Raw genomic sequence first — 27,062 nt, forward strand, 5'->3', positions numbered from 1 at the left:
TGGCAAGTTATTTATCCTATGTCTCAGCTCCCTCACCTGTCAAATGGTGATAATATATTGAATAGTACCTATCTCACCCAGTTGTTATGGGGATTAAATAATACTTGTAAGGCTCTTAAGCAACACCTGGCATGTAGTAAATAAGTGTTTGTTAAATATATTAAATAAATAAAAAACTCAGCTAGATGGGGAGGAAATTTGAATCTCCAACCCAGCCTCTCCCACATGAACTGGTAGAGGAAAATAAAAACAATCCTAAGATTTGTTTAGAATGTATATAGGACCTTTTACATGAAGCAGTTCACAGACATCTGGAGGAAGAATAAGTAGCCAAATATACATAAGCAGAAACTGAAACATGGAAAAGGGAAGTAAGATGTTCAGTTTCACTGAACACATCATTCACAAGTCTCGGGCAGGAACGCCAAGGTCCTGTCGGCCCAGGTTTTGTACAGCAGGCCACAGGCTAACTGTGCACATAAAAGAGGAGTCTCACCCTTTAAAACAGCCAGGTCTTCACCCAGATACAACATCTCATTAATTTTCCCCTGTTGATATTTTCTCAGAGGTAAATATTCCACCTCCAGTCTTTGGATCCCAGCTGCTCCTGAGACTCTAATTATATCTGAATATTTTTAAAAGTCAAGAAAGACTTCCTTAAATGTAAGGCCAGACACTATAAAACTCTTAGAGGAAAACAAAGGCAGAACACTCTATGACATAAATCACAGCAAGATCCTTTTTGACCCACCTCCTAGAGAAGTGGAAATAAAAACAAAAATAAACAAATGGGACCTAATGAAACTTAAAAGCTTTTGCACAGCAAATGAAACCATAAACAAGACCAAAAGACAACACTCACAATGGGAGAAAATATTTGCAAACGAAGCAACTGACGAAGGATTAATCTCCAAAGTATACAAGCAGCTCATGCAGCTCAATATCAAAAAAACAAACAACCCAATCCAAAAATGGGCAGAAGACCTAAACAGACATTTCTCCAAAGAAGATATAGATTGCCAACAAACATGAAAGGATTCTCAACATCACTAATCACTAGAGAAATGCAAGTCAAAACTACAATGAGGTATCACCTCACACCAGTCAGAATGGCCATCATCAAAAATCTACAAACAATAAATGCTGGAGAGGGTGTGGAGAAAAGGGAACCCTCTCCCACAGTTGGTGGGAAAGTAAATTGATACAGCCACTATGGAGAACAGTATGGAGGTTCCTTAAAAAACTAAAAATAGAACCACCATACGATCCAGCAATCCCACTACTGGGCATATTCCCTGAGAAAACCATAATTCAAAAAGAGTCATGTACCAAAATGTTCATTGCAGCTCTATTTACAATAGCCAGGACATGGAAGCAACCTAAATGTCCATCGACAGATGAATGGATAAAGAAGATGTGTCACATATATACAATGGAATATTACTCAGCCATAAAAAGAAATGAAATTGAGTTATTTGTAGTGAGGTGGATGGACCCAGAGTCTGTCATACAGAATGAAGTAAGTCAGAAAGAAAAAAACAAATCCCATATGGTAACACATATATATGGAATCTAAAAAAAAAAAAAATGGTTCTGGCGAACCTAGGGGCAGGACAGGAATAAAGACGCAGATGTAGAGAGTGGACTTGAGGACACAGGGAAGGGGAAGGAGAAGGGTAAGCTGGGACGAAGTGAGAGAGAGGCATGGACATATACACACTACCAAATGTAAAATAGATAGCTAGTGGGAAGCAGCCGCAGAGTACAGGGAGATCAGCATAGAACAGGGAGATCAGCTCCGTGCTTTGTGACCCACTAGAGGAGTGGGATAGGGAGGGTGGGAGGGAGATGCAAGAGGGAGGGGATATGGGGATATATGTATATGTTTAGCTTATTCATTTTGTTATACAGCAGAAACTAACACAACAATGTAAAGCAATTATAATTCAACAAAGATGTTAAAAAAAAGACTTCCTTAACCCACATTCCTGCTCTATGATGTACATTCCAGATTCTTAAGAGGTTAAGACCAGAGTTATTAATGAAGCAACCCCTACATAAGGGTAGTACCTCTCCAGAGTCCAAGCCACCATTCGGTCAAAGTAGTTTTTAAAATCTTAAATTCTCTAATTTCTAGAAGGTATGAACTCGATGACAACAGTTTCATATAAATAAATGGGAAATTGCTTAGCTGCATTGTGGGGAAGGAGTGAAAGGTTTAAGGATGGAAAGGAAACAACAGGGAGGTCCTGTTACTCTCTGACAGGGATCCAGCTTTGACAAAGGGCACGCACGCAATTTCTAGTCCCACTAGCAAGCCCCCATCCCCATTCCACTGCCATTACAATCGCCCACTTTCATCCGCAGGCCCTCCTTCACTCCTTCCTCACACTCATTTTTCCTAAGCTTCTTTCTAGGCCACTCATAATGCCTAACCTTTACTCCCAGAAATTCTTACTTCAACCTTCTTAATATTGGCCCGAATTGCTGTCACCGTAAGTTTCAGTCGGGGCACCCACCTTGTCCCCTACTGCTATCTATAGACTCTGGCCTATGAAATCTCACTACAGCACCTCTCAATATCCACCTCCTCCCCAGCAGCCTTGGATCTGAGCTTCACCCATTTCTGCCCACCCCGCAAGCCCCCCGCCCTCAACATACCCTACCCCCCTCCTTCACCCTCACTAAGCCCGTTCCCTCGTCCGCCCTATCCACGCCCTGCGCGTCCCTCCTTTCAGAATTTTTTCCCAAACAAGTTGCCCACAACAGTTGCCCTCATGTCTGTCGCGCCAGGCAGGTCTCCCCGTGCTCTCCGAGCCCTCTCAAGCCTCCCGGGACTTCAACGCATCAATCCGCCCGCGACTCTCCGGCCCCTTCCCAGCCCACCTGCTCTCCTCCGGCAAGCCCTCCTCGCAGCCGCCAAGCTCCATTCCCGCGCCCTCTGCTCGCATCCGGGGCTGCGACGTCGCCTCTTCTCTTGAGAGGCGTCCCCGTCGCTTCGCCCCTCAGGGCTCCCAGAGTCCCCTGGGAACCGAGGAGGCACCCACGGCCGGTGGGCTCAGAGTGATGCACTACAGCCGGGTGACAGCAAAGGCAGTGACTGCTGCCTCAGCTGCTGTTTCTAGCCACCCCCTCTTCCGGCTCCAAGAACTACAACTCCCAGCAAGCACTTCGAAGGCCCGGCCGCTACCGGCATGCACCGCCCTATCCAATCAGAGGCTGCGCTCGCAGCGACTTCAGACCCTGGCGGCGAGCTTGCGGTAGTGCACCCGGCGGGGAGCCAGGGTCTGAAACGCCCACCAACTCTAGTCTCCGGAGTTCTTACTGGTGTGGACCTTTACACACGTCTGTCACACTTCACCCTTGAAACCATACTCGGTCAGAGGTCTAGACTCGAAAATAACGCTGGTCTTAATCCAAGTACGATTAACCCCACTTTAGCCTACCCGGGTTTAACACCGGTAGGTGGTGTTTGGAGACCTCAAAAATTTTAATGAAGAACTCACAAACTCGCAAGAGTTCATGTCGCTTTGGGATCACAAAGGAAGGGGAGGAAGCAAAAGCTTTGGGGAAAGGTTTCCTGGAGGACTGATGTCAGAGCAGAGTCTTTTAGGATGAGTATGAGTTAGCCTGGAGAAGAAGGGAAGAGAAGGCGAAGAGAGTAACACAGACATGAGGAAGCGGGTCTGGGAACAGCTTGTTCTGAGTAGTAATCAGAGCTGGGAAGAGGTGAGAAACAGGCAGACCAGATCATGACGCCATTGGGAGTTTGGATTTTATCCTAAGAACAATTAGGAGCAAATCAAGGACATGCAAATCAAGAAGTGATTTGATCAAACTTGCTTAGAAAGCTACTTTTGACAATGTGGAGAGGTAATGGGGTATGTACTATGTTGGAGGGAAGGTCAAAAGAATGGATATGAGAAGAGGTTGGAAGTCCCTATAAAGGCCAAGTGTAATGCCAATGAGTGAAGTCAGCCAGTTGTAGAAGAATGGCAGAAACTCTCTGAACTGGAACCTCCATGCCTCATCCAAAAAGGAAAGTCTCATCTTAGCTATAGTTGAATGTTGACAAATATTCTGATTTTTTAATAAAGCTGGAATCTGCATTTTTAAGTACAATTTCCAATTTTTAAAATATTGGCAACAATTTTAAGGTAAACATTACATGGGCCAAAAAAAAAAAATTCTGAAGGCTAAATGTGGACTTTGGGTTTGCAAGTCCAGGCCTAAACTTGGGTAGTGGCTGTAGGGAACAAGGAGATTGGGATTAGAGCCATGGTAAGGCAACAGAATCAGCACTACTCTGTTAGGGAGAGATCTAGGTTAACTCCATAAAAACTAGTTACTCTGTTAAAAATAATACATGACTTTCAGAAATGTTCAAACTTGAGAAAACATTTTTTGTGAATTAAAAGTGAAAGAGCCTTTTAATTAAATTATGATTTCCAATTTCCATTTATATAAAAATATTCTTATTCAAACTTTCTCATATTTTCCTACCAAAGTGTTATACTTTTTAAGAAAGGGGCAGTGTTGGTTATTGGGATTTCAGTAGCTTCTGTTTCTACAAATGTATGAACTTCATTTTTTGGCATACAGTATAATCCCAAATTAATGCCACATGATTTTAACATATATTTACATGAAAGTCAGTCAGCTGTATCAGGAAATTCTAGAATTAAAATTGTAGTAAAAGTTCTAGAAAACAGGAATTTCCTTATATGTCCAAGACTGGGTTTACACTTTTTTTTTTTTTTCATTTTTATTTTTTTGGCCATGCTGTGTGGCTTGTGGGGATCTTAGTTTCCCAACCAGGGACTGAACCTGGGTCCTCAGCAGTGAAAGGGAGGAGTCCCAACCACTGGACCACTAGGGAATTCCCTACACTTATTTTCTTTAAAGCAGTCAGTTAATAAGCATGACAATAACCTACACTAGCCATGTGCCCACTCCCCCATCCTATCCCTCTGCTTTCCCTCACCCCAGGTAGCCATATTCTAAATCCCTTGTTTATAATTCCACTGTTTCTCTTTTAATATAGTTTCTTTGCATCTATCCATATTCCTAAAAATTATTATTTAAAAAATTTTTGTGTTCTAACTTTATTAAAAATGCTATTAAGCTGTATTTATTCTTTGAGGCCTTTTTTTTGCTTAATATTACAGTAAGATTTATTTTTATTTATTTTTATTTTTTTATTTTTGGCTGCATTGGGTCTTCATCGCTCCGCATGGGCTTTCTCTAGTGGCGAGCGGGGGCTACTCTTCATTGCAGTGCACAGGCTTCTCATTGCGGTGGCTTCTCTTGTTGCGGAGCACAGGCTCTAGGTGAGCAGGCTTCAGTAGTTGCAGAGTGTGGGCTCAACAGTTGCAGTGTGTGGGCTGTAGACTGCAGGCTCAGTAGATGTGGCACATGGGCTTATTTGCTCCACGGCATGTGGGATCTTCCCAGACCAGGGATCAAACCCATGTCCCCTGCATTGGCAGGCAGATTTTTAACCACTGCGCCACCAGGGAAGTCCCAAGATTTATTTATATTGTGTATCACTATAATTCATTGATTTTGACTGCTATATAATAGTTCATTGTGTGAATACACCAGTTTATTCATGTTGCTTTCCACTGATGAGCATTTGGGATGTTTCCAGGTTTTTGCTATTGTAAACAGCACTGCTATGAATATTCTTTTACATGTCACCTCTTGTACATAAGCAAGGGTTTCTCCTGGGTACATACCTAGAAGTGGAATTGCCAGGTCATAGGGTTATTGTCTGTTCTAGCTTTTGTTTTGAGTGATGGGTTTGTAGGTGCACAATTTTAAAAATAACTAGGGGACTTCCCTGGTGGTCCAGTGGGTAAGACTCCACACTACCAATGCAGGGGGCCTGGGTTCAATCCCTGGTCGGGGAACTAGATCCTGCATGCATGCCACAACTAAGACCCAGAGCAGCCAAAATAAATAAATAATAAATAAATATTAAAAGTTATAAAAAATTAGTTATGAAACCATAACTAATTATAATCAGTTATTTAAAATAACTAACAAATGAAAATGGGTCATCTTGGAAAATGATGACAGTATATCATGAACCAAGGATTGTGATTAACCCAATTTTGTGCATCTGGGATCCAAATGCAAAAGGTCAAAAATGCAAGAATATGTAGCATCAGGGTTCAATAGTGTCACATAAAAGTAATGGCCTTACTTAGCAACTGCTTGCTGAATTAATATTTTAAAAGTCAAAAAATCTAAAGAACTTTATTGATCTTGATTAATCTGTTTGTTTTCAAGATTTACCAGGATGCAATTTTTATACAAATGGTAGTTGGTCCTAGAGTACCACTGGCAGAAAGCAAATTTCACTCAATAATCATTTATTCAAATAACAGATTTTTAAAGTTCATGACACTTATTTGCCAAAAGTTTGGTTTTAAGAAATAATCTTCTTGAATATATTCAACAAATATCAATTATAGTCATGAATATTTTCTTTTTATTATATTCACTAAAATTATTCTTAGCAGCATTTTTTAAAATATTAAAAATTTTAAAGCTAAGGGATGTCGCCTACTTGCCAAGTCAAAAGCAATTTGAGCATCAAAATGAGTTAATTCATGATATGTCTACATATCTACATTCTTTTCAAAGGTAAGCATGACCCTTACACTCTGCACCCCTTTGCTTTTCAGAAGAGAATTTTTGAACATGAAATGAGTCTGTGAATTTCTACGGAAACGTATATGTATATATAAACAAGTATGCAAATAAATAAATAAATAGAAAAAGGAAGGAAGAAAGGGGGCAGGGAGGTAAAGCTCTTTTCACAGTAGAATGCCAGCTTATGAATGTAGAGGAATGATAGTGTTAGAAAATCACTATTTTGTAGCCACCATCATAATAATTGATTCAGGCAAGAATCATCAATGGATGCTAAAGCTGTCAGTGAAATTTCTTCCAAAACAGAAATATTTACACAGTCTCAAACCATATCCCCAAAGATTACTTATTCATTATATATGGGGGAAAAAGTATCTTTGCAATGAAGAGATCTGGCAGACATCACCTTAACCAAATGACTAAAGATCACCAATAAGACAAAATGACATCACGTGCCTTCTGATGTTAAGTACTGAGAATGAGCCAACGTCACTTATGTAGTATCCTTGACAAAAGTGAATAACTCAAATCTAATCAGAGGCTGACAATAAGACAAAACCAAATTGAAGGACAAGCTATGCACCAACTGCCTTCAATCTTCAAAAATGTAAATATCATAAAAGACTAAGAAAGGCTGACAAACTTTTTATGATGAAAGGAGACAAAAGAGGACAAAGAAATGCAACATATGAAACTGGACTGGATCCTAGATTGGAAAAAAAATTGTTACAAAGGATATTTATTAGGATAGTTGGCAAAATTTGAATATTGACTATACGTCAGAGAATAGAATTGCGTCAATGTTAAATTCCTGAATTTGATCATTTTACCTTGGTTATATAAAAGAATATACTTAGAGATATATTCTATAGAATCATGATGTATGCAACTTACTCTCAGATTGTCCAACAGCATGAGAAGCCTAGAATCCTGGCTCTTCAGAGCCTTCCTAGACTACCAATCTATCTATTGCAAGTTGAGGAAATTGAAGATATATATATATATATATATATATAGTGTGTAATTTATTGTATTTATTTATTTTTGGTTGCGATGGGTCTTCATTGCTGCATGCAGGCTTTCTCTAGTTGTGGCAAGCAGGGTCTACTTTTCATTGCGGTGCACGGGCTTCTCTTTGTGGTGGTTTCTCTTGTTGCGGAGCACGGGCTCTAGGTCAGCAGGCTGCAGTAGTTGTGGCACGTGGGCTCAGTAGTTGTGGCACACGGGCTTAGTTGCTCTGCGGCATGTGGGATCTTCCCGGACCAGGTCTCGAATCCATGTCCCCTGCATTAGCAGGTGGATTCTTAACCACTACGCCACCAGCGAAGTCCGAAGATATATTTTTTAAAAGAAACAGTCTTTACATAACTAGGGGGAAATTGTGTGATTTATGTAAATTTGTGTAGCTTTAGAAAATTCCACAATTAGTCATTCAGTGAATTGACCTAGAACCTTTGGTTGACAGGACCCCTGCCCTGCCCAGAGAAGACAAGGCCTAATAAGGAGTGGGCTAGAGGTCCAACCTCTGAGCCCAGGAAGAATTCCCCTTCAGGCTCCCTTGTCTATCCAAGCAGGTTACCTGCTAGTCAGAGAAAACTGAGGGCCAGGGACCTGGAGACTAGTAATGCCTCCAGCTATGCCTGCTATCCTGCGTGTCATGTCCTCGGCTGTAACGCTGTACTGTGTAGCACAGTGTCTTGCCCAGAGTAGGGACTCAAACTCTGTTTCAATACATGAATGAATGAATCCTGAGATTAAAAGGCAGAAGACTAGAACATCTATAAACACTTAAAACAAAAGAAAAGGGCAATATAAAAGAGAAAGAGGAAGCTGTAGCAAGGTGGCAAGAAAAGCTACCACAGCAGAAAACAGTGGCAAAGGGGGTAATGAAAAGAATTGAGCAGAAAATAGAAGAAAAACTGTACTGTATATACAAGTAGCTTAAGGGAGTTACGTATAATAATAATAGTCATACCTAATACATACTATAACCACATATAATACAAATTATACCTAGCTCCCTTATTATTCCACTGTAATACAAATTACATCAACATACGAATTCTAAAAATACTCTTCTGAAAAGAATAAGAGCTGATACCAAAATCAGGCACAGACATTACAAGAAAAGGAAATCACACATCAATATCACTCATGAAAAAAGAAACAATATCCTTGACAAAATATTAGCAAAGCAAATCCAATAAAATATAAAAAGGATAATATACCATGACCAAGTAGGTTTATCCTAGAAATGCAAGGGTGGTTCAACATTTGAAAACCAGCCAGTATAATTTACCATATTAATAAATTTAAAAAGAAAAACCATTTGGTCTTCTCAGATGCAGAAAAAGCATTAGATAAAATTCAACATTCACTCATAACTAAAACTCTCAGCAAACCAGTAGAAGGGAACTTCCTCAACCTGATAAAGGGCATCAACAAAAAAATCTAACATCATAGTTAATGGTGAAAGACTGAATGCTTTCCCCCTGGGGTTGGGAACTAGTCAAAGATGTCCACTTTCACCATTCCTGTTTAACATGGTACTGGAGTCCCCAGTCGCTGTAATAAGGCAAGAAAAATAATAAAAGGCATACAGATTTGAAACAATTATGCTGAGTGAAACAATCCAGATACAAAAAAGAGTATATACTGTATGAGTCCATTTATATAAAATTCTAAAAAATGCAAATTAATCTATAGTGACAGAAAACATCAGTGGTTGCTTACTTAGGTTGAGGTTGGGGGGAGGAATTACACAGGAGCACAGGAAAACTTTTGGGGATGATAATATTTATTATCCTGATTATGGCGGTATTTTCACAGGTATATATTTCACACCTGTATAAACTGCACACTTTAAGTATGTGTCTTTTATTGTCTGTCATTTATACCTCAATAAAGCTGAAAAAAGGGGGGGACTTAAAAGATATCAAACTAATCAAGTTAAGGGTTAAATATATGAGTTGTGCTTACCTTTGAAGAGAATATAGATCTCTATGCACACTGTGAAAAGAGAGCTGGAACACGTTAATAGAAAAGTATGGTGTTGTTAAGGTTGCCAGATTTAGCAAATAAAAATATAAGACTCCAGTTAAATTTTACTTTCAGATAAACAATGAATAATTGTTTAGTATAAATACATCCTAAATATTACATGTGGGGCTTCCCTGGTGGCGCAGTGGTTGAGAGTCCACCTGCCGATGCAGGGGACACGGGTTTGTGCCCCGGTCTGGGAAGATCCCACATGCTGCGGAGTGGCTAGGCCCGTAAGCCATGGCCGCTGAGCCTGCGCATCCGGAGCCTGTGCTCCGCAACGGGAGAGGCCACAACAGTGAGAGGCCCGCATACCGCAAAAAAAAAAAAAAAAAAATTACATGCGATATTCTGTGGAAAAAAAAAAAAAAAATTCCTGTTTATCTGTACCTGGGACAAAACTTATACTAAACAACTGTTCATTGTTTATCTGAAATTCATATTTAACTGGTCCTGTATTTTATCTGGCAATCCTAGATGTTGTCTGATCTACATTGTATGAAATCAAGCCTCCAGAAAGGGCAGCTGCTTGAATTCTATGTTTATTTTGACTTAGACGAAGCTGATGAATTGAAGACAAAGGCTGTCCACTCAGTGTCCAGCACAGTACCTTATTCACAGTACATGCTCAGAAAATGTTTTTTGCTTTGCAGGCTATGTGAAGATAGGGACGGCAACCATCTTGCTCACCATTTTATCCCCAGGGCCTATTACAATGCCTGGTGCTCAATGAATATAGGATTAAATGAATAGCTGCCTCTCATGCCCCAGAAAATTGCAGGGTTGACCTTTTAACTCCAGCCCTGTAGCTGACTGGTCAACTTCTTGGACAAGCCCCAGATCTGATTTCTTGGCTTTTCTCCCTCTTCACTGTTGCTGTGTGTCTCAGGTTGCTCTTTTGCTTTGTATTGTTTTGTGTGTGGCTGACCTATCCTTAACTCCGGTGCCTCTTGTTTTCTTGTTTTTCCCTTTGGAATCAGGGTGCTCTGAGACTCTGAGACCCTCAGCCCTTGGAGAAATCTGAAATACAACAGCTAGGATTGTTTCATGAAACCTTGGAGCATGTTCCCTCTAGAGCTAAGGAGATTTGGTATGGGGCTTCAGTTTTGGGGAGAAGACCAGGATAAAGGGAATTTTTATAAATCGATGTGGGAAGGATTTTGCACATTTGGGATTTTTATTATCTGTCCTATACTGCCTGAAGTATAAAATGTATCCAAACTCTAAATGCATTAATTTTCTTCCATAAAATTAAGAACTTAATCCAATGTTCCTCCCTTTAGTTTGCTCCTTCAAATAAGTAGAGATTGCAGAAGTTATTTCTAGTGAGAGAAGGATAGTATGTAGAAAAATGTCTTGTGCTTAGAAGATTTTAGAACTGTAAGGAATCTTAGAAATAATTAAGTGTAATATATATTTAGTATAACTACTTCTTGTTTTGAAAATGATTATGAGGCCCAGACACTCTCCCAAGTTCACAAGGTGAATGACTGAAGTGAGTGAAACCACTCACTCAATAAAACCTAGGTCTCTCTTGTACTTCTCTACAATCCAGTTCTCTAGTTCTTAGCAGTTGGGAAAGGGGTGGCAGCTGCAGAGTGGAACAGTAATAAAATCAAGCACTTTGTGCTAAGAGCATACATGATACTCTCCTTGACATGCTGAATATTGTTCATGGGTCTTTTTGAGCCCAAAACTTCCTCCACCATTTAAGTTTCTTGCAACCCTTCATAGGTGCCTCTTCAGCTGATTCACTCTTCTCATATGGTTGTATTTTTGTCTTGGGGAAAAAAATAAAGTATAGGCTATTGTGGGTTTGAGATACCTTAGGTCACTAGTTCGTTTCTATGCAAAGAGAAATTTTAGGAAGTGCAGAGGTGGAAGGTGGCAGAGATTTCTAAATGAACAGAATACCTGCCCCTAATTTTTTTCTTAGATGCAAATGTCTTAGTTTAAGCTGCTATGAGGATAATATAACCTAAATGCTTCCACACAAGCGCAGTTATCTGGAGCAGAAGGAGGTAAGAAAGAGAGAATATCAGGTTTTGTTAACAGGAAAAAAAGTTACTATGCAGGAATTCATCAAATATTAATAAGTTTTCCCATAGGGATGATTAGAAAGAAAATGAATCCCCTTATCAATTCCCAACGCAAGTGAATTAGAGAAAAATGCAGCCAAATAAGCAGAGGTACTTACCGCTCTCCCGAGGGAAGGTGAGGTCTTAATAAGGTACCGTGCAAAATGTTTTGAGAGCGCCGGCTGAGAAGTGGTACAGATACGGGAAACGTTAACATTTACTTTTATTAGTATGCTGACGCAAGAATTATCAGTGCAGCCTCTGCTTTGCGTCCGGACGTGTTGCTCCGCGTGCTGGCGGTGAAGAGGGGAGCTGGGGCGCAGTTCTGCAGTCCACGCTCGCAGCCTCTGGGGCTGCTCTGCAGTGGGGTGTGAAAGGTTCGTGTGTACCAAAGCTTAGGGGGCCTTTCTGTAGCAGGAGAGACTCGAAGGGCACGGAGGAACATGATCTCATTTAAGGCATGTGATTCTGAGGTGTTCAGGGTCCAGCATAATTTGGGCGGAAAGGCTAACTAAAACAGCGGCCCCTCGAGAGCGGCCAGAGCAGCGGGTGCAATGTTTCCTCCGGTCCGGCAAGAGGCGCTAGGGGCAAGTCCGGGGCCTGGGGCCATTCTCGCCAGCCGCTCGTCTCTTGGTTCCTCCCCCAGCCCTCCGCCGCTGGTGGGAGAGGACGCAGCCAGCACGCGTGCGCGCTCCGTCGGTGCGGCTAGTCTGCGTGCGTGAGTGGGAGGTGGCAGGCCTCAGCCCCTGGCCTTCTTCGCTGACTGTTCCAGCGCGACGTTTCCAGCTATGAACCGGTTTGGTACCCGGTTAATGGGAGCCACCGCGACCCCGCCGCCGCCGCCGAAAGCCCGCAGCAATGAAAACCTGGACAAAATTGATATGTCTTTGGGTGAGGAGCCGAGTCGCACCGAGTTGGAGTGGGAGGAGGTGTGGGTGGAACCAAGTACAGCGGTTTGTGGGGGAAGGGGCGGTTGGCCGCAGTTGTCTATGGAGTTTTCTTACGGGTGGGCGGAACCAAGCGGGGGCCGGTGGGGACGGGGGGAGCGCTTTCTGGAGTCAGGATCGAGCCCGAGGGCCTCGGGCGTCTCCTCGGCGGGGCTGTGTCCGAGGGGACGGGGGGCGCTTCGGGCCGGGAGGTTGGGAAGGCAGAGGAGTGCGGATCCTGTTTCCGCCCCCCCCCCCCCCCCAAAGGGTAGCCACTGCTCGCGGTTGACCCCGGCTCTTTGTGAGGAAAACTCCGCGGGTTTCACCTCAGGCTTGTGCGCGGTGGGCGTTATCGTGGGGCGAGGGCAAGGGTCGGACGGAGCCGTCCTTTCTGAGGAAGCTCTGAGAGCCCGGCGGGTTCGGTTAAATCCGTGGTTCCCGAGAAGGGCTGGTTGGGCGTTTTATGCGCCCGGGCCTGCGCCTGGCGCCGCACAGAAGCGTCAAGACGCCCCGAGAGTTGGCTGTTTCTGACGGGCTCCACAGACGGCCGGGCCACCGCGGGGCCGGGGCGCTTGACAGAAAGAAAAGATAGTTAGGAAGGACTTCGTGGGATGGTGGTGTATTAGGCGGTGCCTGGAAAAGCACAGTCTCCTCATCGAGTCCTTCAAGCTAGCAAATTAGAAAAAAACGAAGCGAAAACCGAAGGAGGGTTTGATGGGAAGCCAAGTAAAGCATAGATCTAAAAGAGTGGGGTGGTTTGGTGACGATTAGATAAAAAGCAGGGAGATTGGCGATTCAATTAAAAATTCAGACCTAACACCACTGAGGGACTAGTCTCTGTTTGGCTTGGTTGGTTTAAAAGTAATTCCGTTTTTGTCGGGATTCAGGTTTTGGTATTAAATGTGGTTAGTTAGCTCTGCCTCAGGCCTACAGTTTTTCGGATATTTGAAAAGTACCCGACTAGGGGATACAGAGGTGTAACTTTTCCGAGGACGATATTTTTCTTGTGGTTTTTCTGCAAAGTTCGTAGTCAAAAGTCAAGACCTCTTGGTTTCTGTTTTTGTCTTAAGTTAGAACCCAAGATGTGAATTAAGAAAATCATCAGAAATCATAGGTTTGGCCTCAAGTCTTGCCTACTACTGCTAGTCAGTAGTGACCTCTAAAGAAATGAGAAATGAGAAATCTTTTGAATTAAAGCCAAGAAAAAATATAATAATGAATATTTATTGAGTGCTTACTACTTGCCAAACACTGGACTAAGCATTTTATATGTGTTAAATTATCCCGATAATAACCCTATGAGGTACTTACTCCTAACGATAATGAGCATGCATGGAATCCTGAATCCCAGACTGTCTCAGTTCAAATCCTGCTTCTGCCACTTATTAGCCATTTGATCTTGGGCAAATTGCTTCTCAGTGCCTCATCTGTAAAAAGGTGAGCTACTACCTCAGAGGGTTGCTGTAAGTATTAGATAAGTCAACAAACAAATGTAAACTGCTCAGAACAGTACCTGGTACACAGTAAGCACCATATTTACATATATACACACACATACTGTATAAGCCGTTGTTGTTATTCCCATTTTACAAAACCTGAGGCATAGAGAAATTAAGTAACTTGCCCACAGTCATACAGCAAGTAAGTGATGGAGTCAGGATTTCAGTCTGGTTCTAGAGCACCAAGCTCTAGATGTAGGAAGTGTTAACCATGTAGTGTCATAAGCATTACATTTCTTAAGTTTCTAAGTTTTTTGTATCTATTTTGTTCAGTGCTTAGGATGTTCAAATGAAGAAAACTGAGGGATAATTCTCTTTGAAGATAGAAGTGAAGTGCAGCGGATAGCTAAAAGAGATTGGTCTCTCTCCTCACCATACTGTCAGGTGCCCCTTTTTTTTTTTTAGGTGCTTTGTTTTGTTTTAGTGAGAATTTTACAGAGATGTGATGAAGAGATAGGTATTTTAGGCAATTATTATGCTTTGTGAATATCCCATTTTATCCAGTGTGCATAGATTTTAGAATCTAATTTTTTGTTTTGTTTTTAATTTTGACTCTATCAGGTTTATGTGAATATTCATATGGAATTATCTACCAAGGTTACCAGTAGCTGGCCTCATTGTGGCTCAATTTCTTAATTTAAAAAAAAGAAATTTCTTTCTTTCTTTCTTTGGCTGTGCCAGGTCTTAGTTGTGGCACGCGGGGTCTTCGTTGCTGTGTGCCATATCTTTAGTTGCAGCATGCGGGGATCCTTTAGTTGCGGCATGCGGGCTCTTAGTTGCGGCGTGAGGGATCTAGTTCCCTGATCAAGGATGGAGCCCGGGTTCCCTGCATTGGGAACACAGAGTCTTAACCGCTGGACCACCAGGGAAGTCCCTCAGTATCTTAGTTTGAAAATGGGTATTACAATAGTTATTTCATAGAATTATTGTGAGAATTGAATGAATACATGTTTTCAGAACAATCCTATTAGTACTCAGTTACTACTATTACTGTTATCACATGTATACCCCTAGTTTTTTATAAAAGTAGCTCATAGTGGATTTTTTTTTTTTATTTCTGATATCTACCTACCCTGTCTACTCCTTGGTTAGGAGAAAGCCATTATCTTCTTTTAGATTGGAAGAATCCTCTCTGTCATGGTAGCTCCTTTTAACTTGAGGATTTAGATAATAAAATGTTTAAATAGAAAACATAATTTTATGTTTGATATACTTTTCTACTTTTAATTTTTAGTTATGTTTATACTCTATAATGCTCTGTTTTTAAATCAGCCTGGTTAGTCAAAATTATACTCTGCCTCTTTTTATTTTGTGGTTCCCCAGACCAAGTTCATTTTTGGGAGGTACTCTAATGGCTCTGAGATCTCAGACTTCTGGTGAAGAATAAGTAGCACCCTGTTAGAGGAAAGTAGTGTTTTGAAAGTGGTGTCTAACTATTTCCCTTTCTGCTTACTGAGAATTTAACATGTTCATGGCTCTGATATTTGTGAAATCTTTGTGTTTTGTAAAAAACTGTTCTTGAGTGTTTAACTTTGATAAACTTTTTTGTAGCTGAATGATGGATCTCAAGATAACAAACTACTTTGAAGGGATTTGAATTATTTTCTATGAATATTTAAGTGTAGTTTAGAGACTTAAAGATTAGAGATTGGTGCACCTCAACGAAGAGCAGCCCCCACTTGCAGCAACTACAAAAAGCCCACAAGCAGCAACGAAGACCCACTGCAGACATAAATAAATAAATTTTTAAAAAGATTAGAGATTAGTGAGGTAGAGTAGTAATATATAAGAAAGGATCCCTGTAATCTATATTTCCTTCTTTGACTTCAGAAAAGACTAGTTATATTGATATAGTTGTTAGATTATTTGTATTTAGAGTAGTTTGGAAAAAAAAAACAACTGAGGTTAGTTTTGTTAATTTTATTAAGAAGTTGTTGATGTTCAATTTATTTGGTTTATTTACTGTATTTTCAATCAGCAAAATTAATATTGGAGTTGGAACTTTGGAGAAAGTGGATATTCTTAAATGAGTATTTTTTGTCTTCTAGTAATCTCCTTTAAACAGATGTAAATAGGGATCTGGAGTACATTTAGTTTTCTGATCTTGACATTGTTCTGTTGTGGTATTAGAGCAATGTGATGTTTATGAATTACCTTGGGACAGTCTGGAAGTGTTTTGGGAAATAATGAGACTTAGAACAGTGTAGAGGGAATTCCCTGGTGGTCCAGTGGTTAGGACTCCACGCTTCCACTGCAGAGGGCACGGGTTTGATCCCTGGTCATCGGGGAACTAAGATCCTACAATCCTGCGTGCCGTGCAGCATGGCCAAAAAAAAGGGAGAGAGAGAGAGAGAGAAGAGTGTAGAAAGAAAGATAAGGTAACCCTGAATTGCTTTGCTAAATGAGCAAAGAACCAATAGTATTTTCTTTTTGTACTATACCTTTATTATGGTACTTGTTTAATTTTTTGTTTACTATTTACATGTCTGTTTCCATCAATTTTAAACTTACTGAGAATAGGGATCATATTTTACTTTTGTTTGTTTCTGTTACAGCACAGCCTACCACATATATTCACTGCACATAGTATATACTCAATAAATATTTGCTGAATTGAGGTGAACTTAGAAATTTAGTCTTTGAATGATTTATTTTTTGACTGCCAATGGTTTTATTGAAAGGTGGTCATCTTTAAAAACTGGAGACTTCTGTGATTATGGAAAGTAAGTATGAGTAATTTTTGTAAACAGGTTTTTGCTCATTTATATTTATTAGGGTAAGAAATACTATGAATAACAGAAATCTTCATTAGTTGGTAGCTCTGCTTTGGGCTATTGACTTCAACTTTTCCTACAAAACCATTGTTCATTGCTCCAAATATATTGGCTGATTGGAGCTTTTATGTTCATATTATTATTTTCCACTTATCAAAGTGCTTTCAAAGTAGAAAAGAAGTTAGGGACCTAGGAAATCTATCAACTAGAAAATGAGACTGAGTAATTGAGTCATTATGTTAAAATGAAGGTAATCATCACATTTCGTCTATCACAGATGATATCATCAAATTGAATCGAAAGGAAGGAAAGAAACAGAATTTCCCAAGACTAAATAGAAGACTCCAGCAAAGTGGTGCCCGGCAATTCAGGATGAGAGTAAGATGGGGAATTCAACAGAATTCTGGTAAGTTTTGCAAGTAAGCTTTAATAAAGAGCCGTTATTTGTGGGTTCATAGTATACTACCTTTGATACATACTTAAAGCGTGGAGGAAGTATCTCAGTACCCTTTGTGATGTGTGTTTTTCCTTCTCTCAGAGTTTTGTTTAATCTTACAATCTGGTAAAAATTCAGGTTTCCTTAAATAGGTGATAACACTATTTCTTAAAAACATTAAGTCATTTTAAAGTAACCTCAGTATATAAAGTCTTTATTATATTTAGGACTATAGATTTATAAAGGATCTTACATATCATGGAGTCTTAATATCCTTCACAGTTAGAGGTTTGTCTGATGGATGACTATGTAACTCCAGCTTAAATATATTCAGTGAAAGAGCATAGCACCTCACAACATAACTTATTCCATTATTGGAGACAGCACTGTTTACAAGAAAATTCTCTTAATTTGAATTAAATCATGCCTTCCTGTTAATTCTATAGAGTTATAGGAAACAGGTTTCTGTATGAAAACCTTTTATAAATATGTGGAGACTACTATTCTGCATAGAAAATGACCTCTAGATTATTTATCTTATCATCCAGGACCTTTAGGATTTGTTAAATCCTCCAGAGGTAACACAGAATTGAATGCTTTAGATATGGTCTAATGATCTTGGAACTCTACATATACAGTTATTTTTGGTAATCTAGAAGCTTATTTATTTAAAACATTTTGTCCCAAAATAGACTTGAGGCAGTAACTGAATACTATTAATTATATGTGACTCATTAACTTTTTTAGCAGTTACATCAGCATTTTATTTATTTATTTATTTATTTATTTATTTATTTTTTGCGGTACGCGGGCCTCTCACTGTTGTGGCCTCTCTTGTTGCGGAGCGCAGGCTCTGGACACGCAGGCTCAGCGGCCATGGCTTATGGGCCTAGCCGCTCTGCGGCATGTGGAATCTTCCTGGACTGGGGCACGAACCCGTGTCCCCTGCATCAGCAGGTGGACTCTCAACCACTGCGCCACCAGGGAAGCCCACATCAGCATTTTAGAATAAACATTTGTTCAGATTTTTTAAACTCTAGATCTTTTTTACACATGTGAAAAAATGTTTGATAAACTAATTCCTAAGTTGATTTTTATCCTATATGTTAAAAACCATAGAAAATAATCTCCAATAGGTTGAACATAATTAATCCTATGTTTAATAGCTAATATGCCAACATATCCTTAACATATGCCTGTAACTAAGATTAGACCCTGCAGAAGAATTTATTCTTCCCTAGTAATTTCTGGGATAGCTGAACCCAAGTAAGTAAATCTTGTAATAGGTATTTAGCTATAGAAAATTAATATTTAATTCCAGTGATTTATATTAAAAGGTTTCTTATAAATGTTACTCAACATACCATATTTTATATATGATTTGTTTTAAAATAATTTCAGAGTTCATAGAAGCCAGAAATATATTTATTTATGCTAATCGTTTGTTAAATACCTGATAAATGCTCTGAACTGACCAGGTTGTCAGGGTATGTAAAGATGCACTCTTTTACTTCAAGGAATTTCTAGTAACAGAGATAAGGTAGAAAACATAGAGTTAAGAAATATCATAAGAAAAATTCTGATTGTACTACAGGATTTTAGATAGGGATTTTGTCCTAAGAAAATTAGTGGTGATTTAATGGATAAGGTGAAATAGGATCTGATTCATGAAGGATCAGAAAAGCTTTCCTTTTACAGGGGTTATAATCTGAGCCTTGAGTTAAAGGATACCCAGTGGCAGCTTAGGATTTTCTAAGATTGAAATTGCGCTTGTATGTTCTCCACTTACATGTGTCAGGGCCTAAAATAGAACAGCTACTGCTGTCACTGAATGTTCAGAGAGGTATGGGATTTTCTTAAGCTCTAATTGGTTTGTAAAAGTTAAGATTTCCACATTATAATGTCAGTGAGGATGTTAGCTTGAGGTAAGGGAATAAGTAGCACAGAGAGCCCTTAGCAAATACTCAATTATTTATTTATTTAAATTTTATTTATTTATTTATTTGGCTGCACCGGTTCTTAGTTGCGGCGCGCAGGATCTTCTTTGCCGTGTGCAGGATCTTTAGTCGTGGCATGCAGGCTTGTACTTGTGGCATGCGAGATCTAGTTTCCCTGACCAGGAGTTGAATCCGGGCCCCCTGCATTGGGAGTGTAGAGCTTTAACTGCTGCACCACCAGAGGAGTCCCTCAATAATTTATTTTTGACGGCTGAACAGACAAGTGAATAAAGTCTTCCTAATTCTGTACCTGAAATATAATTTAGTCATTCAATACATACTTGTACAAACAACCTAAATGTCTTTCAGGGATGGAATACTATACAACAGCAGTTCTCAAAGTGCTGTCCAGAGATCCTGGGGAATCCCCAAGACTCAAGGGGTTCACATGGTCAAAACTATTTCTATAATACTAAGACATTGTGTTTTCAGTCTTATTCTCTCATGAATGTACAGTGGACTTTCCAAAGTCTACATGACATGTGATAAATAAAACATTGGAAGCAGAAGCAGAAATGCGAATCTAGCTATCTCCTATTAGGCCACACACTAAAGAGATTTGCAAAAATGCAAATCAATGCTACTCTTCCTATTAGATATTTTTGTTTGTTTAGGAATACAGTAGTTATTTTTCATTAAAAATGTTATTTGCCCTACATGTTGTGAGTTTATTGTTGTTTTAATAAAATAACAAATAGTTTTTAAATGTCTTAGTTTTCATTTGTAGTGTGGTAAATAGCAGTAAACATAAACCCTATATATCAGAAACAAAAACTCTTTGGGGTCCTCAATAATTTTTAAGAGTATAAAGAGGTCCTGAGACCAAAAAGTTTGAGGATGCTATTTCTTTTAGAGGTAGAGGAGACAGAGAAATAGTTGTATGCTTCTTTAAAAGGAGCCAGTAATATGATTGCATACACTCTGTGATACGATATTTCCCAGAAAATCCCTCAAACCTTTGTGTAAGTGATCAGACTACAGAAATTATTTAGGCAGCTTGATGTGTGTGTGAAAGAAATTCATGAAGGGATTGGGCTAACGATTCAAAGGAAAGATGAAAATTCATGTGTCTAGTTTTAGTTGTTCTCAACATTGGTTGCATCTGTGGAGCTTTATAAATTAGACTGATGCTCTGGCTGCACTCCATTGCTACTGAACCAGAATCTGCAGAAGTAGGGCCTGGGGTTTGTTTGTTTTTTTTTTTAAGCTCCATATGTCCTTCTCATACATGGCTAGTAGTGTTAAACTGCTGCTCTGGTGGAGCTGAAAATGTGAAAGGACCTTCATAGAGGTAGTAGTTGAAGTAATGAGAATGAAGGTACTCTAGAAAGATGAGAACTTTCTAAAGGGGCTGATTGGATGAAAACCAAGAAAAGACTCTTGCATGAAACATGACAGTGACAGCGTGAAAAATACAACCATTGCTAAAACTGAGATAGAGCTAGTGAAGTTTGTTCAAAGATAGAAAAGGAGGAAGGAGGAAGGGATGATCTAGGCTTGTTAGAAGGTAGAGGATAAGAAGCCACTGGAAGGAAAGAAAGAAAAGATGGTAGAACGGGGCTTCCCTGGTGGTGCAGTGGTTGAGAGTCCGCCTGCCGATGCAGGGGACACGGGTTCATGCCCTGGTGCGGGAAGATCCCACATGCTGCGGAGCGGCTGGGCCCGTGAGCCATGGCCGCTGAGCCTGCACGTCCGGAGCCTGTGCTCCGCAACAGGAGAGGCCACAACAGTGAGAGGCCCGCGTACCGCAAAAAAAAAAAAAAAAAAAAAAAAAAAGATGGTAGAACAGGTGATGAGTATGGGAACAATGACTATAACAGTCAGAAATAGAAGGCACCCAGGAATAGAATTCTATCCCATACTTGTCTCCTTTTATTCTTGTTTTTTTTTTTTTAATTTTATTGAAGTATAGTTGATTTACAAGGTTGTGTTAATTGCTTCTGTACAGGAAAGTGACTCAGTTATAGATGGATAAATTCTTTTACATATTCTTTCCATTATGGTTTATTATAGGATATTGAATATAGTTCCCTGTGCTGTACAGTAGGACCTTGTTGTTTATCCATCCTATATATATGCTAGTTTGTATCTGCTAATCCCAAACTCCCAATCCTTCCCTCTCCCTCCCCTTTTATTCTTGTTAATGAGATTTTCTCATGAGTCTTTTTCGTCTACGCCTCAAACTTTGGTATAATAATGGATTCCTCCTCTCTTTAAACTTTCTCTTTGTTCTACTAATTCATTCATTCTTTTGGAATACGTTCAAATTTCTTTGTTCCTTTCCCAGTCCCTTATGTTGTGTTTGAGTGTTGCGATAGCATCTGAAATGGTTTCACTGCCTTCTCTCTCTTTCTTCCATTCAGTATAAGATACCGCTTCTAGACTGTTATAATCTGATCATGAATTCGGTGAGCCCCCCCTCAGTTCCCTTTCAAGTATAGTCTTTTTTTTTTTCCATCTTTATTGGCATATAATTGGTTTACAATGGTGTGTTAGTTTCTGCTTTATAACAAAGTGAATCAGCTATGCATATACATATATCCCCATATCTCTTCCCTCTTGCATCTCCCTCCCTCACACACTCCCTATCCCACCCCTCTAGGTGGTCACAAAGCACCGAGCTGATCCTGTGCTATGCAGCTGCTTCCCACTAGCTATGGGTTTTACATATGGTAGTGTATATATGTCCATGCCACTCTCTCACTTTGTCCCAGCTTAACTTTCCCCCTCCCCGTGACCTCAAGTCCATTCTCTAGTAGGTCTGCTTCTTTATTCCCATCCTGCCCCTAGGTTCTTCATGACCTTTTTTTTTAGATTCCATATATATGTGTTAGCATACAGTATTTGTTTTCTTCTTTCTGACTTACTTCACTCTGTATGACAGTCTCTAGGTCCATCCACCTCACTACAAATAACTCAGTTTCTTTTTATGGCTGAGTAATATTCCATTGTATATATGTGCCATATCTTCTTTATTCATTCATCTGTCGATAGACACTTAGGTTGCTTCCATATCCGGGCTATTGTAAATAGAGTTGCAGTGAACATTGTGGTACATGACTCTTTTTGAATTATGGTTTTCTCAGAGTATATGCCCAGTAGTGGGATTGCTGGATCGTATGGTAGTTCTATTTTTAGTTTTTTAAGGAACCTCCACACCGTTCTCCATAGTGGCTGTATCAATTTACATTCCCACCAACAGTGCAAGAGGGTTCCCTTTTCTCCACACCCTCTCCAGCATTTATTGTTTGTAGATTTTTTGATGATGGCGATTCTGACTGGTGTGAGGTGATACCTCATTGTAGTTTTCCATTCACTTCTTATCCTCTTCTCTAGACTGTCTCTCAAATCACTGTGGTTGCCCATGTCTTTGTACTTGTCACTTTATGCCTCTCTCCCTATTCACATCTTGCCTGTTTTGTAATACCTAGCTCAGAGCCTGCTTTTTCTGTCATAGCTGTGTTTTTCTCTTTGGAAATGTACCATAGATTATATTCTACCTTTTATTATTCTTTAATTTTTATATATAACAGTTTGGAAAATGCTCAATTTTTCGAGCCACAGACTTGCACTTAGATCATGGCTCTGCCATTTTCTAACTGTGCCCTCTGGGTAGTCACTGTTCTTTGCCTCACTTTGCTCACTTGCAAAATTGAGATGTTAGCGTCAATTTCATCAAGTGCTCATTTAAATTAAGGTACTCAGAACAGTGCCTACCTAGCACATTGGTAGCTGCTTCATTATTTAATACAAATAAAAATAGCAAGTAGTTGTAGATTTAATTTGAATATACAGGTTTCCCCAACATGCTTAATCTTCGTTTGGTTGCAATTCTAGAAGGGAATCACACATAGAACAGCAATAATTTGATCCTAATATTTTAAAAAATTGTATCTTTATTGCTTTTTTGCTGATTATAAAAATAATAAAATCAGCACCTTTAGTACTGAGGCAGAGCACCCAAAAAGGGAACAAATCTACAAGAACTCCTTACCACACTGAGTTGCCGTGCTGGTGGAATTCACTGGGAAGTGATCTATAGGGGTGATGCAGCTTTAATTCACTGGAGGATGAGCAGGGCCAGAATTAGAGTGATGCCTAGGACTAGATCTAGATAGATACCGAGGGCCTAATATTTAAGGTGTCACTCATTCTCAGATTTTATGCCCTAGGCGCCTCTCTTGCCTCACCATAGTCTCAGCTTTCAGGGGAGGGATAATGAGTGCCACTGGGTGTCCTATGCCACAGGAGCAAGCCTTGAGGTGCACGCTGGAACTTGGAAGAAAAGCTCCTTCTTCTTCTAGAGTCCCTCCAGTGCCCTCTGCTGACAAAGCTTAACATCGTGCCAGCTGGTAAGAGAAATGTTCCAGTAACAGAAGTGGGACAGTAAAGAGTGAATTGGGAGCTGAAAGGCAATAAATTGGTAAATGGTTCAACCATCATAACATAACAGGTTTTTCTAACTGTCTAGTTGAATTCTGGTCTCAAAGTAGGTACACCACAAAAAAGCATTACGGAATTAGATAAATTCGACAGTGACATATACATGATTATGGCTTAAGAGATTCATCACACACAGTCCTGAGAAATCCTACAGTAAACTATTTTAACTCCGTTTAGTTTGACTATGAAACAGGTTGGTAGACCTGTTACCACATTGCAGGTGTATAGTATTATACAGGATTCCATTCTAAAGACATTCCCCCCCAAATTAGAATTAAGATAAGCATGCCCAATATCACAATTGTTACTTAAAATAGTTCTCTGGAATTTCTGGCTATTGCATTAAGAAGTAAAAGAATTTGAGGTATAATTATTGGAAGGAAGAAGGTAGTATCATTTGTGGGTAATATGATTGTCACTCAGAAATCCTAAGAAAATAATTTGAAAGACTATTAGAACTAATAAGTGAATTCAGTGGAATGGCTGATTAAAAGCTATTAATTAAAACCTCAGTAGCTTTCTGTAATCCTAGGAATGACAATATGAAGATTATTAATAGATAAGGGATCTTTTTTTGTGATTGACAACAAGTGTATAAAATACCTCGTAATAAGCTTAACAAGAAATGTGCAGGACCTATGGGAGGAAAAGCTTGAAACTTTACTGAGCCAATTAGTGACAGAAGAAGACTTGAATGAAGACGTAATGTGTTCCTGAATATTGTAAAATGTCGATTCTTGATAAATTAATTATAAATTTAAAGTAATTCTTCTATCAAAGCATCAAAGGAAATTAGAACTTGACCCTAGAAAACTGGTTTATGAACATGATAGTTTGTGAATGGAAGAATACAGATAGTCAAAAAACCCATGGAAAGTGTTCATTATTACTAGTAAACTACCAAATACAAGTTTTTTTTTTTATCTCAAACGCTAAATGATAAAGATTAAAAAGAATAATATTTAAAGTTGTCAATGATACGGAAAAAGTGGCACCCTTATGTTCCTGGAAATATAAATAAATATTGTCGTTCTGGAGGGGATTTTTTACAATATGAATCAAAATCCTTTAGAATTTGCTTTACTCTTTGATACAGCATTTTGATCTTTGGAAATTTATATATTGAGGAAATATCATGGATGTGTATAAAAATGTTATCTGTAGTGTTATTGCAATGTTATTTATAATAGTGTAACATTAGAAGTAACTAAAATGATTAGTATGAATATTAAAGACATAGGATTAATATTCACAATACAGTGTTAATGTAGACTACAGAGTAGTATATAGAGTAGTGAAATGTGGTTGCTGGAAGATTGACTCAGTCCATTTTCTGGTCACATGGTACTACAAAATTGTGAATTACCTCATGTGGTAGTCTTTTGAGTTGCTTAAAGACAGTTGAAACTAAAAGTGTTAATTTGAAATGTATGTATACAAGTAAAAGACTAGAAAAATATAAAATGTTAGTAGTTGTTGTCTCTAAGTGGTGGGCTAACGGTGGTGGCTTTTATATTCTTATTTGTACTTTATATGTTTTTAAGATTTCTGTACTGAGCACGTTTACTTTTTCATAATTAGAAAATAAGTATTTAAATAGGTAAGATACATAATGGAAAAGCAAAGCAGTAATGTCATATGCCGCAGAGATTAAAATATATATCCATTGGAGTTTACTGCAGACTTTAGCAAAAGCAGTTTGAATATAATAAGACTGAAAACAAAGAAGCCAGATTGCAACATCGTAAGAAAATAGGAGATGAGATAGTGATTCCACTCTGGATCAGTGCCATCCAACAAATAAAATGTGAACCACATATTAATAATATATTTTATTTGACCCAGTACATCTAAAATATCATTCTAACATATGATTAATGTAAAATTATTAATGAAATATTATACATTCTTTTGTTACATCTCAATTCAGACTAGTCATATTTCAAGTACTCAATAACCACATGTGGTTAGTGGCCACCATGCTGCACAGGGAAAGTTGAGACTGTTCTGTTTGTTGAGAAAGTAATGCCAGAGAGAGGATAGCTGGGGGGAAATGTGAGAATCCTCTAGTCCTTTGCAGTCCATTGCAGCAGCAGAACCCTTTCCAATAGCTTATTGCCTCTTTAAAAATGAAATATTTTATGTAATTTTAAAGAAGTTATATAAATAGTAATATAATAATAATATAAGAAATATTATATGAATAATAATAAATGAAAAAACTCTTATGTCCTCCACCCTACTTAAGAAATAGAATATCCTGTGACCTGTGTGTCACTCAATTGCAGTCTTAGATTGATTTTTTTTTTTTCCTCCTCTCCTCCAGGTTTTGGTAAGAATAGTCTGAGCCGTAGAGGAAGAGTGATGCCTGGAAAGAGACGTCCTTATGGAGTTATCACTGGCCTTGCAGCTAGGAAAGCAACTGGAATTCGAAAAGGAATTAGTCCTATGAATCGACCACCTCTAAGTGACAAGGTAGGATGATGGCTAATCCTGAGTCAGAAACTTTTCCTTACAAATGAGTCTGTGTTCAAAACAGAAACAGACTCAACAGACATAGAAAACAAACTTACAGTTACCAAAGGGGATGGGGAGGGGGGAGGGATAAATTAGGAGTATGGGATTGACAGATACAAATTACTATACGTAAAATAGATAAGCAACAAGGATTTACTGTATTATCACAGGGAACTATATTCAGCATCTTATAATAACCTATAATGGAAAATAATCTGAAATATATATATATTTATGACTGAATCACTTTGCTCTACACCTGAAACGAACACAATATGTAAATCAACCATACTTCAATTAAAAAAAGAGAAAGAAACCCTTTTCCTTTATTCGTACTAATATTTCTGTGAATGAGCTTGAGAGAGCATTTTATTTGAATATTTTGGGTTTTTTTAATATAGTACTTTGGGGCTTATATAAAAAATTCAATAATTAAATAATAATTATTGTCATTCATGAAGAATACCTAAATTTCCACATTCTCAAATATAAAATTTTTTTAGAGGTTCTTGACTTTCCCTGTGTGTGTGTGCAGTTTTTAACGGGATAGTGTGTGTCTGCAGTTTTTAACAGGTTATTGACGTATAATTTTATACTATAAAATTCATTTGTTTTAAGTGTACAATTCAGTGAATTTTAGAAAATTTATAGAGTTGAACAATCATCACAATAATTAATTTTAGAACATTTCTA

At 38.9% G+C, this 27,062-nt stretch overlaps 2 protein-coding genes across 7 annotated transcripts in view; one reads left to right on the forward strand and one right to left on the reverse strand.

Annotated features, from left to right (window-relative positions):
* Positions 1–12,260, reverse strand: part of RUBCN (rubicon autophagy regulator) — a 66,509-nt gene extending 54,249 nt beyond the window's left edge. For 2 of the 5 annotated variants that reach the window (XM_032630588.1, XM_032630586.1), the window contains exon 1: positions 11,897–12,260. In XM_032630588.1, coding sequence (XP_032486479.1) covers positions 11,897–11,994 — 98 coding nt within the window. In that variant the 5' untranslated portion in view covers positions 11,995–12,260. Of the gene's footprint in view, positions 1–2,886; positions 3,146–11,896 lie in introns of those variants that run through there. The other 3 variants (XM_032630591.1, XM_032630589.1, XM_032630587.1) reach the window with 2 other exon arrangements.
* Positions 12,261–12,447: 187 nt separating this feature from the next.
* The window catches only part of FYTTD1 (forty-two-three domain containing 1), a 34,327-nt gene continuing 19,712 nt past the window's right edge, over positions 12,448–27,062 (forward strand). Inside the window, exons 1-3 of one of the 2 annotated variants that reach the window (XM_032630789.1) lie at positions 12,448–12,668; positions 17,254–17,382; positions 26,179–26,327. In XM_032630789.1, coding sequence (XP_032486680.1) covers positions 12,566–12,668; positions 17,254–17,382; positions 26,179–26,327 — 381 coding nt within the window. In that variant the 5' untranslated portion in view covers positions 12,448–12,565. The remainder of the gene's footprint in view (positions 12,669–17,253; positions 17,383–26,178; positions 26,328–27,062) is intronic. The other variant, XM_032630790.1, reaches the window with a different exon arrangement.

The sequence above is a fragment of the Phocoena sinus genome, chromosome 4, assembly GCF_008692025.1.
Source record: "Phocoena sinus isolate mPhoSin1 chromosome 4, mPhoSin1.pri, whole genome shotgun sequence".
Lineage (NCBI taxonomy): Eukaryota > Metazoa > Chordata > Mammalia > Artiodactyla > Phocoenidae > Phocoena > Phocoena sinus.